This window comes from Copadichromis virginalis, linkage group LG11 (assembly GCF_057382275.1).
Source record: "Copadichromis virginalis isolate Kocher_CV1m ecotype Utaka linkage group LG11, C_Virginalis_male_GT1.1, whole genome shotgun sequence".
Classification (NCBI taxonomy): Eukaryota; Metazoa; Chordata; class Actinopteri; order Cichliformes; family Cichlidae; genus Copadichromis; species Copadichromis virginalis.
In genome coordinates, this window is record NC_140628.1 from 15,341,378 (window position 1) to 15,354,411 (window position 13,034).

At 45.9% G+C, this 13,034-nt stretch overlaps 1 protein-coding gene across 3 annotated transcripts in view; it reads right to left on the reverse strand.

Annotated features, from left to right (window-relative positions):
* The window catches only part of LOC146698251 (steryl-sulfatase-like), a 49,651-nt gene that overhangs the window by 6,393 nt on the left and 30,224 nt on the right, over window positions 1-13,034 (reverse strand). For 2 of the 3 annotated variants that reach the window (XM_085473292.1, XM_085473294.1), the window contains exons 8-11: window positions 8,838-8,975; window positions 8,410-8,569; window positions 8,064-8,185; window positions 3,805-4,066 (exon numbers count right to left, since the gene is read on the reverse strand). In XM_085473292.1, coding sequence (XP_085329418.1) covers window positions 3,805-4,066; window positions 8,064-8,185; window positions 8,410-8,569; window positions 8,838-8,975 — 682 coding nt within the window. Of the gene's footprint in view, window positions 1-3,596; window positions 4,067-8,063; window positions 8,186-8,409; window positions 8,570-8,837; window positions 8,976-13,034 lie in introns of those variants that run through there. The other variant, XM_085473293.1, reaches the window with a different exon arrangement.

The following is a 13,034-nucleotide window of genomic DNA, read 5'->3' on the forward strand; positions in this document are numbered from 1 at the left end:
GACTACTCCGCCTAGGCTGCACTGTCGAGCGCAGATCCACTGAGCGCTCAACATAGACAGCATAGTCAGAAGGAAGAGCGCAGGGCAAGCTAGCGAGACAGAAGTTAAGCTCTACTTGCAACAGGCAAATTGAACCTCATTCAGATCTGGCGTTTGGAATTATTTTGGTTTTCATGTGACGTATGACCCTGAAGGTAAGCGAGTCATGGACTAAAGTAAAACAGTATGTTGGATGTGCCATGCAATGCTCAATTACATTGGTGTGAACTAGTGTGTTAGCGCAGTTAGCTCGTTAACGTGTTGGCCGTCTAGCCCCATGCACGGAGCGATCGGCGGTAGCTTGTTAACGGAGATTTGCCGTGTTGTGGCGTTAAGGTCATTTCAACGAGATTAACCTGAAAGCACTAGTGGGAACACAACGAATATGACTGCACATTTACGCCGACATCATCCTAGTGCAAAGACAAGTGGAAGCAGACAAAAAAAGCAAGCATGCTACTAACTTTAGCCGAGTCATTTAGACAGCTGTTAGCACATGATTCTCCTTATGCTGCTGAGAATATAGCCCAGAAGAAGCGGATAGTATAGCTTTTATTTTGGAAAGAGCCATTTCTCTGTAATAAACTCTCTTTTCCAAAGATGAGTGATTCCTCAATCAGATACAGGGCTTGCAATATCGCTAGCCCGACGTCCTGGAGCTAGCGATTTTTTTCAGTCGGGCTACCAAAATCTTTCTCTTCCCTGCCCGTCGGGCTATTGTAGGAAAAATATATGTCAATGCTTTTGCATTCTTTCAGAAATGTAGCTGGGTAATTATGTCATTGGCATCGGTGAGCCACTGTCAATATGTGACATATTGAAGTCGCGTTTGAATTTGCGCTTGTTTTTTTGCTTTCACTTTGCAATCGTGCGAACTGTGTATAGAGAGCGACAGCACTGATCTGTGAGTGATGATAATTTGTGCACCAATTCCTCTGACATCGTCTTATTAATCGTTAGCTTACTATGCAAACATGACAAGTGAAATCTCCCGCAGCTTACACATGTGAGAGGTTGATCGCGCAGAGAATCGCTGAGCTTATGTGAGTCCGTGTGTAAAAGCATTTCAGTTCTGCTGAGCCAAATAAGACAGGTCAGGGTGAAGAAGTGACAGCCAAAGAAAAGCTTACCACAAAACGGAGAAGTTATGACAAATCAGACTATAAGGCAAAAAGAAAGTGCAGCTTTATGGTTTCATGGACAAAAGAATTTCTGTGGCTGCGATATGATGAGCTAAATAACCAGGGCTGCACATAAGTGGTCCGCAGGTGCGCATTCGCTGTCAAAATAAAAAACACGCACAAGGGTTAGGGTTAAATTTAAAAACTGTACTTTTGAGTTAAAATATATATTTATAATTTTAATAAATGACAAATTAAAAATGCATGAACATTTTTTTGTATCGAAAAAATATCGAACCGTGACACCAAAGTATCGAACCGAACCGAACCGTGAATTTTGTGTATCGTTGCACTCCTACTCTTCACACACTGAGGTTAATTATGGAGTTCCACAGGGTTCAGTGCTAGGACCAATTCTGTTTACATTATACATGCTTCCCTTAGGCAGTATCATCAGAAGACATAGCATACATTTTCACTGCTATGCAGATGACACCCAGCTCTATCTGTCTATGAAGCCAGATAACACACACCAATGAGTTAAACTGCAGGAATGTCTTAAAGACATAAAGACCTGGATGGCCGCTAACTTTCTGCTTCTTAATTCAGATAAAACTGAGGTTATTGTACTCGGCCCTGAAAATCTTAGAAATATGGTATCTAACCAGATTCTTACTCTGGATGGCATTACCTTGGCCTCCAGTAACGCTGTGAGGAACCTTGGAGTCATTTTTGACCAAGACATGTCCTTCAACGCACATATTAAACAAATATGTAAGACTGCGTTCTTCCATTTGCGCAACATCTTTAAAGTTAGAAATATCCTGTCTCAGAGAGACTCTGAAAAACTAGTTCATGCATTTATTACTTCCAGGCTGGATGACTGTAATTCATTATTATCAGGATGTCCAAAAAACTCACTGAAAAGCCTTCAGCTAATCCAAAAGGCTGCAGCAAGAGTCCTGACAGGGACTAGAAAGAGAGAGCAGATTTCTCCTGTTTTGGCTTCCTATTAAATCCAGAATTCAAAATCCTGCTCCTCACATACAAGGGATAGCTCAGTAGGTAAAGTGGTCGCCCCATGATCGGAAGGTCGGCGGTTCGAATCCACTTAACGGCTACCCTGAGGTACCCCTGAGCAAGGTACCGTCCCTACACACTGCTCCCCGGGCACCTGCTTAGTGGGCTGCCCACTGCTTCACTGAGTGAATGGGTCAAATGCAGAGAAAAACAAGTAATTTCCCCATGGGGATCAATAAAGTATCCATTATTATTATTATTATTATTATTAAATAATCAGGCCCCATCTTATCTTAATGACCTTGTAGTACCATATCACCCTATTAGAGCACTTCGCTCTCGCTCTGCAGGCCTACTTGTTGTTCCTAGAGTATTTAAAAGTAGAATGGGAGGCAGAGCCTTCAGTTTTCAGGCCCCTCTTCTGTGGAACCAGCTTCCACTTTGGATTCAGGAGACAGACACTATCTCTACTTTCAAGATTAGGCTTCAAACTTTCCTTTTTGCTAAAGCATATAGTTAGGGCTGGACCAGGTGACCCTGAATCCTCCCTTAGTTATGCTGCAATAGGTGTAGGCTGCCGGGGGATTCCCATGATGCACTGGGAGTTTCTACTTCAGTCACAGTTGACATCATGTTCATACTCTGCATTCAATTATTAGTTATTATTAATCTCTGTCTCTCTTCCACAGCATGTCTTTATCCTGTCTTCCTTCTCTCACCCCAACCAATCACAGCAGATGGCCCCGCCCCTCCCTGAGCCTGGTTCTTTCTTCCTGTTAAAAGGGAGTTTTACCTTCTCACTGTCGCCAAAGTGCTGCTCATAGGGGGTCATCTGATTGTTGGGGTTTTGTTCTGTTTCGTTTTTGTTATTGTAGGGTCGACCTTACAGTATAAAGTGTCTTGAGACAAATGTTGTTGTGATTTGGTGCTGTATAAATAAAACTGAATTGAACTGTATACAAACATGTCAGACCACACTAGACTTTTGAAATCTAGCTGACTTTGTGTTTAAAGTCCAAACTGTTGCTCAGCTCACGGATGGTCACCATATTCTCTGGAAATTAGTTCAACCAAGCCTGATTTTCTTTACCTCAGCTGCCTCAACTAAACCAGAAAATCAGTATCAGATCGTGGGTATCACAACATTTGTTAATCATTCATGACCCCCCCTTTGCAGCTCGTACTGTAGCTCTTAGACTTGTATAAGACGATTCTCTGAACTTTTATTGAGGTCTAAGTCTCATAATATATTTTCTGATTTGACAGCTGACAACTTTACTGTGTTAGTCGCTCAGCTTTGTTGTTATCCAGTCTATTGTATTTTATAATTGCCACCTGTGTGCTGACTAGATCTCTGAATGTGAGGCTTTTGTTACTACATCAAGTGAAATAAAATCAGTGCAACAGATGACTGCGCCCTGACAAAACAAAGGTTTAATCGTGGATTTGAGAAGTTCATATGAAGTGTCCATATTCAGATTAGTGTGACTCTAAACAGCAGCAAGGATCTTACAGTGCCGCCTCCACAGAAGCTTACTGGTACAGCTGGCACTGACAGAGCTGCGTGACTGTGGAGCAGCAGGGCTGCAGCCAGGGCTTCCACATCAGGTTCGCGTGACTTAACTGGTTCTCCACTGGCTTCAGTGAGCGCCGATGCATCTTCACAGCTTCCTTCATTGTGGCCAGGACAAAGTGAAAGGCAGGCTCAGTGTCTGGGGTCAGCGGTGTGCTCTCTGATGGGTCCTTTGAGAGATCGAAGAGCAGAGGAGGATCGTGGAAGGTAACGTGCTCCGGCGTGCAAAAGCAGATATGTGTATGGAAACATCCCATCTTGTTTTCTGGGTAGAAGTTTGGAGTGAAGTAAAAAGCTTTCCACACCGAGCTACCTGAGAACGATAAATGAAAGCACTCAGTGCCACTTTCCCTCCATGAAGCAGGGTGTTGAAGTGCAGACTTTCAGCCTTAAATGTAAGACTTTTACAAACCAAAGGAAGCACAACATTTATACATTTTCAGATGCATTAATTCAACAAACTAACAATTTTATTTTAATGCTTGGATGAAAATCTGTTGTAGAAAATGACCAGCTGGAGTCTAAAACCCATGGACATCAACAAATGCAGCATTTCTTCCTGAGAGACGCTCCGTCAGGCATTTACTGCATCCACCTTCAGTTTGTGGATCCTTCTGGTTATCAACTGAAAAGCTGCTCTGCAAGATTTCAATCAGGTTTCTGCAGCATTTGTCTGAATCTGAGCAGAGTACAGCCCTGTGCACGTCACAGCTCACCCTAATAAAGCTAACATTAGCTTCATCGTGTTTGGGCCTCTTATTCAAAATTACAGCGAGAAGCTATAAACTGTTAATTCAATATTCTCTCCATGGACGCCCCTCTCTGCCTTACTGCTGCTGTCCCAAAGTGTTAAAAATAGCTTTGCAAAGTCATGTTTTCCAGACTCATACATGTTAATGACTTTGGTTCTTATCTGTTCTAGAGTGTATTTTGTGTCATGATGTGCAACTTTTTGAGATCTTTTATCCTCCTTGATTCATCAGGTCACACAGTATCCAGTTAAACTCAGCTTTCCATAAAAATGGATTCATCACAGTCAGTTGCTGATTTGACATGAGGGGGGGGATTACTTGAATAGCTATGGCCACGTAGGTTTAGTTTCTTTCTCCTAAATCATCATTTGGAAACTGCATTTTGTATTTACTTTGTCTTTGTCTAATATAAAATTTGTTTGATGATCTGAAACAGGATGTGGCAAATGCACAGCACTGTATATCTGATACATTTGATGAGGGAATAACCTCGCATGGTCATGAAACTGCTTGTCATTGAACTACCTAATTCATTTTAGATCTCTGCATGAAAGTGGCTGTAATTCAGTTAATGCATGTTTGTAAAACCCCTTAAATGAAAGCTGAAATACTTCAGTCACATATGGTTTGAAAACTACAAAAAAATGATGTCTTTGTCCAACAAGTTATGGACCTAACTGTAGATGACCAGCCTACTGGATCTCTGCAGAAGCCACATGTTATCAAAAGGTTGATGAACAGAATCAACCTTTTGTAAAGTGTGTAATGTATGTTTTGTCAAATAATATCAAAGAGAAACACATTTTCCATTTGCCTTTTTTCATGACCTGATATGGTACATTACAAAATTACACCCTGCACAGGCCGCCACTCGGTCGCAGAGCTAACACTTACAGGCAGACAGCCGTTCACACTCACAATCACACCTATTCACAATTTAGAATAATCAGTTAACCTCACACTCTGCACACAGTGCTAACAACTAGCTGTTCGATATAACCATATATATCGATGACGATATAAAAGCGTCTATCGTTTGTTTCGTGGTGTCGCAAAATAAACTGTTTACAGCAATATTTTTCATTGTTTTTCATCGTGGCTCCGCTGTCCGCTTGTTTGTTTTCCACATAAACCTTTCACAATAAAGCTCAAGATCCTTTTGAGACTTTTCAAAATAAACTGAATCACGTGAAAGAGCATGCAGAGAGTTTACGGATGAGAAGCAAAAAAAGAGCCGTCAGGTGCTAAAAAATAAAGCTTAGACTCAAACTTTGAGAGAAAACGGCGCCGTTACAACTTATGTCTAAAAATGTATCGTTTCATGCATCGGTTAAAACACTCGACTCCAGCTACATGACGCGCAGCTGGAAACACTAAACGCAAGTCGAGCTGCCTGAGATTCACAGAATTTACAGAAAATGTTACATTTTTGAGATTTATATCGTTGTCAGGACGATAAATGTCTGAGATTTTTGTCATATCGCACAGCCCTACTAACAACTGCACCACGGTGCTGCCCCTGGATCTAGTTCAGCTAAATGAGCAGTTGCTACAATACACCTGGGATTGTAGTTGGTCAGTTTCCTCATTTGTTGAAAGCTCTGGTCAAACATTTCCTGCAGAAGGCTTAAAGAGCCTTCTAGAAGCTCGGACGGCCTCAGCCTGAGCTGAGTGTGAGAAATCTGCAGGAAACGTCTGAAGTTGTTTTCATCCATGCACTTGTATCATTTGGTCCATGTGACGGCTCACATCACCTGCTGGTTTCATGCTTTCACTTTTTAAATTTTAACTCCAAACACGAGTATGGGGCCATGGTATACTTATTATCCATAAACTCTATAATGTGTAGTAATATAGTATATGTTTCAGTGTGATACAGATCAGCAGTGGTCGGGCACTTTGGCCAAACTGCTGTCTTTAAAAGTGACCATAAATAGAAATGCAGCAGCATGCTCAGGTTTTCAAATGAGACCATTGCTGTTAATGAACTCCATTCTGTATTTTATTAACTTGGAAAAACTACATAAGTAACTGTGGAATCTGTGAAAGTGTGGACACCAAGTCATTCACGCTGCAGCCTGTAAACACTTTTGGTGGCAGTTAATAATATTAAGCTGCCACTCCTGCAGATCTCTTCAGCTGAGAGATCTTTTCAGACTGTCTTGCGGTGTCAGATCTCCCCTGAGACCTTCTCTGATATTCAGGCCAGGGGACTGTTACAAATATTTAAGTCTGCTTTGGATGATTGTTCTCTTGAGGAAGCCAGCCTCTTTTCATCTTTGTATGTTGACTTCAAATAGCACCAGGAATATGGCCTCAAATACCAGAGTTTGTATCTGTCTGGTACAAAGTGATCTTTGTCCTTTAGTTTGGTATGTTACATTTTAGTAGTTTATTAATCCATTTCAGAAGTGGCCAACCCGCGGCTCCTGAGCCGCATGCAGCTCTTTGCCTGGTTTCATGCAGCTCTTATATTGAAGTTTGTGGTTTTTTTAATCTGCGTGTTCGCTTCGTTTGAGTTTAAGGCAAGGCAAGGCAAGGCAAATTTATTTGTATAGCACAATTCAACAACAAGGTGATTCAAAGTGCTTTAACACTGTATTTTCATCAAATGCAAATGTGCGTGAGATGGAAATACCACAAAGTTTCCCAGTAGGTGCGAGTGTCATGATGGGTGTGACCCTGTGTTTGTGTTTGATTTATACTTGATTATTGCAAACAAAGCTTGGAGTTTCTGTTTCTGTGCCCTCCCCATGTTTCACGTTTGGTTCCACTGCATCATCCACAGGGAGCAACTCGCGTCTAAATCACTGAATTTAGACAACGTCATGAAGCCTGTGATGGAAATCATCAACTGCATCCACACACATGCACTTAACCACATGCAATTCAAGAATCTCATCGCTGAGCTGGACCCGAGGCTTCCAGGTGACCTGCTGCTGCACTGCACTGTGAGGTGGCTGTGATAAACCCAGGCACTCTCTCGCTTCTTTGAGCTTTTGGATGCCATAATAATAATAATAATAATGATGGACTGGATTTATATAGCGCTTTTCAAGGCACCCAAAGCGCTTTACAATGCCACTATTCATTCACTCTCACATTCACACACTGGTGGAGGCAAGCTACAGGTGTAGCCACAGCTGCCCTGGGGCAGACTGACAGAAGCGAGGCTGCCATATGGCGCCATCGGCCCCTCTGGCCAACACCAGTAGGCGGTAGGGTAAAGTGTCTTGCCCAAGGACACAACGACCAGGACAGAGAGCCCGGGGATCGAACCGGCGACCTTCCGGTTACAGATACACTTCCCAACCCCCTGAGCCACGGTCGCCCATGAAACTGTTAATGGTAGAGAAGGACTATCCCGAGCTCTCGGACCTCAAGTGGATTATGGATCTGGTCTTTTTGGTCGACATGCTGTGTCACTTGGACAGACTGAACCTGACCCTGCAGGTTAGGTTAAAAATGCTGCCTGACCTGGTGCAAAGTGTGTTTGCACTTGTCAACAAACGGTAGAGGTTATCAATACGGCTTCATCTTTCTCTGTTGCACACTTACTGTTTTGGGGATGCCATCTGACAGCGTTCAAGTTGGCATTACAGTAGTGAAAGAGAAATTCATGCTTGGAACGTCCAGCTCTCCCCTGTAGCAAATCCATGAGGTCATGACCATCTATTTCCCTGCAGAAAGAAAGTGAACATGAATTACAATGGTGGCTGCAACTGATCAAAGCCTCTGGATTACCTTAACACCCCACTCTTCATTAGAAAACATGTTCCCTCTGCTCACATCCAGGATTCCCCTCACTGTGAATCGCTCTCACTGCCTCTCCTTTCTTTAAATGTGACCTAGATTTCAGGCTGACATAAGGAAGGAGCACAGTCTCACCGCTGTGCAGCCTCACCTGTCCTCTGGGACTGAAGCTCCACTCAGCTGCACCACAGTAGGAAACAGGTCCATGTTGCTGGTGGGCTCATCTATCTGTCTGCCACCAGGGATTTTCCCAGGCCAACGTAAAATTCCAGGGACCCTGATTCCTCCCTCCCAATTCGTGGACTTCCCTGCTGCTCGGTAAAAGAAAAAAAAAGAACAAGAAGTCATGAAAATAATTCTCATCCGGCTACCAATTAAGCCTAAATGATAGCACTGCACCAAATCCCCACTGAGCCGTCTGCACAGGTGGTACTGTCATTGTCTACATTTGCTCTGCCGGTGGCTGCAATTATAATTATTAACTAAATGGTAAAATCCTGCTGATGTATACAGGCAGAAAGGTCTTCAGCTTTAAGCATTACAACCAAGAAGAGTTTTCCGTTTTTCTTCTCGGTGTACCTTTATATATTCCGTTCGATCCCCCGTGGACATCGCCTCTGGCAGAGATTTCCTCCAGATGAGCCCCTTGATCTGAAGTCAAGTAAACAAGAGTTTTTCCTCTCAAGCTGAGTCTGTCCAGCGTCTCCATGAGCTGACCTGAGAATACACACAGTGCAAACTCCAGTCTGTAATTATTTGGAAACATTTTTCCGTTTGAGTATGAATAACAGAACGAGAAAGAGAAACTGTAAAACAACACATGTGTTAAAGCTGCCAGGCAGGAGGAAAAGAGGAAGACCTCAGAGGAGGTTCGTGTTTGTCGTCAATGATGTCAAGCAGGAGAGTGGGTGTGACAGAGGCAGAGGGACAGAGCGGGATGGATGCAGATGAACTGTGGTGACCCCTAAACGGAGCAGCTTAAAGAAGGAGGAAAAATACATCTTCTATATTAGATTGGTCAAAGTAGGCATCAGTGCTCGCTGGCTGCTCTGCTTTCTTTCTGTGCCTCTCTCCTCTATCTGTGCACGTGTGTTTGTGTCCTCATCTCATCAAGGCCACTCTTCACTGGACCGTTCAACAACACAATGAGTTAAACCTTCTGTGTTTGTGGTGCCTCCGACATCCTCGAACACTAAGTGTGTTTCTTCTGTACATTTCCCTGGATTCCCCTCCTTGGTGTGTGGTGGGTCGAACCCTGAGATGGACGGTTTTACATGGGTTCTCTTCCCCCCGGACCCCTGGACCACTATTCCACTATTTGCATTGTGTCTTTGTGCAAATATACTTTCGCTGTAAACAAACACACTGAACTTTGATCTCCTGAGTCCAGCGTGCCCATCAGCCTTGACACAGGGATTGTATTGATCATGTCCATCATTACTACTGGACATTAACTTTTTTCAGTCGCCAAAAACAGTTCAGTTCAACTTTATTTATACATCGCCAAATCAAAACAACTGTCACTTCAAGGGGCTTTATTTTTAGACCCTAATATAGAGAAAAACTGTTGGCTTTGAGAGTGCTGACGGAGAAGTAATGACTATTATAATTGTAATGACAGAGAGACCTATTAACACATAGTGAGTGAAGAAGAAACTCCCAGAGCATCATGGGAATCCCTGGCAGCCTACACCTGTTGCAGCATCACTAAGGGAGGATTCAGGGTCACCTGGTCCAGCCCTAACTATATGCTTTAGCAAAGAGGAAAGTTTGAAGCCTAATCTTAAAAGTAGAGATAGTGTCTGTCTCCTGAATCCAAAGTGGAAGCTGGTTCCACAGAAGAGGGGCCTGAAAACTGAAGGCTCTGCCTCCCATTCTACTGTTAAATACTCTAGGAACAACAAGTAGGCCTGCAGAGCGAGAGCGAAGTGCTCTAATAGGGTGATATGGTACTACAAGGTCATTAAGATAAGATGGGGCCTGATTATTTAAGACCGTGTATGTGAGGAGCAGGATTTTGAATTCTGGATTTAACAGGAAGCCAATGAAGGGAAGCCAAGACAGGAGAAATCTGCTCTCTCTTTCGAGTCCCTGTCAGTGCAGTAGTTATGCTGTAATAGTTGTTGATGATGATGCAGTTCTTCACTCCTATTTATACTCCTCTATACACCAGTATTGCATTTAATATTTAGTAATCCTTACCCCAATCTAGTCGGCTCAGATGGTTGAGCTTCCTGAGCCTGGCTTTGCTGGAGGTTTTCTTTTAAAAAGGTGTTTTTCTTCCCACTGTCGCCACGTGAGACTCATAGCGATTTGTCTGATTAGGGCTTCTCCCTGACATGCAGTATACTAAGGTCAGGTCATGATAAACACTACAAAGCACAGTGAGATCAGTTCTCCATCCACAAGGTTTTAAGTGGATCTCCTCACATCTTCCATCTCGCCTCACTCACTGGTTCTTCTCTCCTCTGCAGCAGCAGGTGAAGCTGGGGGGGTTCCCTTTCAGTCGATTCACTCGGTACAACACATAAGTATGGGATATCACGCCCTCGCGTGTCCTGGCTGAAGAAACCTTTATTCACGCCTTTACGGCAGATGACGTGTGATGACACGCGCAAGGCCCCGCCCGCACATATAGCCGCTGCCATCACCGTCATCCCTCAGTTCTTACGCTCTTCACCTCGCTGAGAACACCTCTGCTGAGTTGGGCTAGCTAGCTACTGCTAGTTAGCTCCGTTGTCTGCCAACTTGAACCTAGCTTAACTGCCCCTGTTGGTGTTAGCCTCCACCGCCCAGCTGGTGCGTAGGCTGCCCGCGGAGCGCTATTTTCAAGTTTTTCTTGTGTAGCGTTTCGCTTTGCGTTTTGGGAATGGACTCCAAACCGAAGCGAGCAAAGCAGAAATCTTCTGTTCGCCCCTGTCCTCAGGGATGTGGTTTCTCTTTGCACGACAGCGACCAGCACGATGCCTGCCCTGTCTGCCTGGGGATCGTCCACGCTAGGAGAGCGTTGACGGAGCCCGAAGCTTGTGCGTTTTGTCGCCAGCTCCGACGCTCGACCCTGGAAAGACGGGTGACGTTTGTGGAAAGAGTGCTGGGACGCTCGGCTGTCGCACGGCATGACCCTCTTCTTTCCGAGTCTGGAGCCCCGGCTTCGTCCGAGTCCGAAGACGAAAATTTTCAGGTCGATGTCCCCGCGATTAGCTGGGCTGACCACATGGAATACGTTGACGGGTTAGCAGATGACGGACCGGAACCATGCAGGAGCGCTGACGGGCTTCAGCCTGGGTTGAAGCCCGCCAGCGCTCCCCAGGAAGACGATGACGTGCTGGACATCGGCCTGGACATCCATGGTTTGTCGGAGGATGAGCAGGAGAGCTCATTGTCGACCCAATATGCCGCCGCTGCTGCGCCGGTCGGCCACGATGACACCTCTCTTTTCTCCCTGTTTCGCCGTGCCGCTGAGAAGCTGCAGGTGGACTGGCCCTCTCCTCCACCAGCTCGGAAGCCGTCGCGGTTTGCGGGTTTTTTCCTTCCACCGGAGCCCGCAACGGCCAAAAACTGCCTCCCCATGTTCCCAGACTTTCTCTGCGAGCTAACAGCGTCATGGGACAAACCTCTGTCTACCCGCGTCACTGTGCCCGGCTATGGACAGTACATGGAATTGGACGGCGCCGAGGGAGCTGGTTTAGCTAACCCACCCCCTATGGAGCCGTCTCTGGCTGCTTATCTGGCCCCGTCCCATAACCATGGTGTCGGTGGCCCCGCAACTCTGCCGTCCAAGCACTGCAGATTCTCGGCCTCGCAGCTGGAGAAGATTTATCGGGCTCAGGCCGGCACCGCTCGAGCCATGAGCTCCGTCACCATGCTCCAGACGTACCAAGCAATGTGCCTGGCGGAGCTTGGATCGCTGGTTCCGGAGGACAGCCCGCTGTCACCTCTTCTTAACGAGGTTAGAGTCACCACGGATTACATCCTCCGTGCGTCTCGCTGTGCAGCGCTCTCCCTGGGCAGAGGGATGGCTTCGACAGTGGTGGCGCAGAGGCACCTGTGGCTGACCCTCTCCGACGTCCCTGATAGAGACAGAGCTGTGTATCTGGACGCACCAGTGTCTGCGGCTGGGTTATTCGGACATTCACTTGAAGCCATTCAGGCTAGATTCGATCTGAGGAAGAAGCAGACGGAAGCTCTGCGCGACATCATCCCCAGACGCCAGCCCCAGCCCAAGCCCACTGCTAGCTCTCACAGGCCCGCCGCTCCTCTGACAGCTGGCAAGAGACCGGCGCCCACTGCTGGAGTGGGAGGGCCGCTGGCGAGAGCACGTACTCCGGCCCGAGCTCCACGCCAGTCGGCCTGGGGCAAAGGCCCTCCCCCGGGCCCCCGACGGGACCCGACGCCCAGGAGGAAGAAGCCTCAGCCCTCCTAGCTGTGATTGCGAGTGGGGAAGGGATCAGGCAGCAGGGAGACGCTGCTCTTACCCCTCTGTTGCCGCACAAGAGGTGCCGCTTAAGTTCTGTTCAGGTTGTCAGCCCCAGAAGGCGCTGCACTTCCCTATCGCGGTCTCCCAAGCACATAACCCCTGCACACGGTTCAGATGTGTTGAATGTTCAAGCGACCACATCGAGTGTTCCCGCGGTTTTTCATTGTTATGCCCCGGAAAAGGTGCACCCAACAAAATGTATAAATGTACATGTTCCCATGTTGCAATCAATAAAGAGTGTTGTTTACTCTCAAACAATCTCAAATGCTCAACCTGCAGGCGAAATGAGCCAGGTCAGG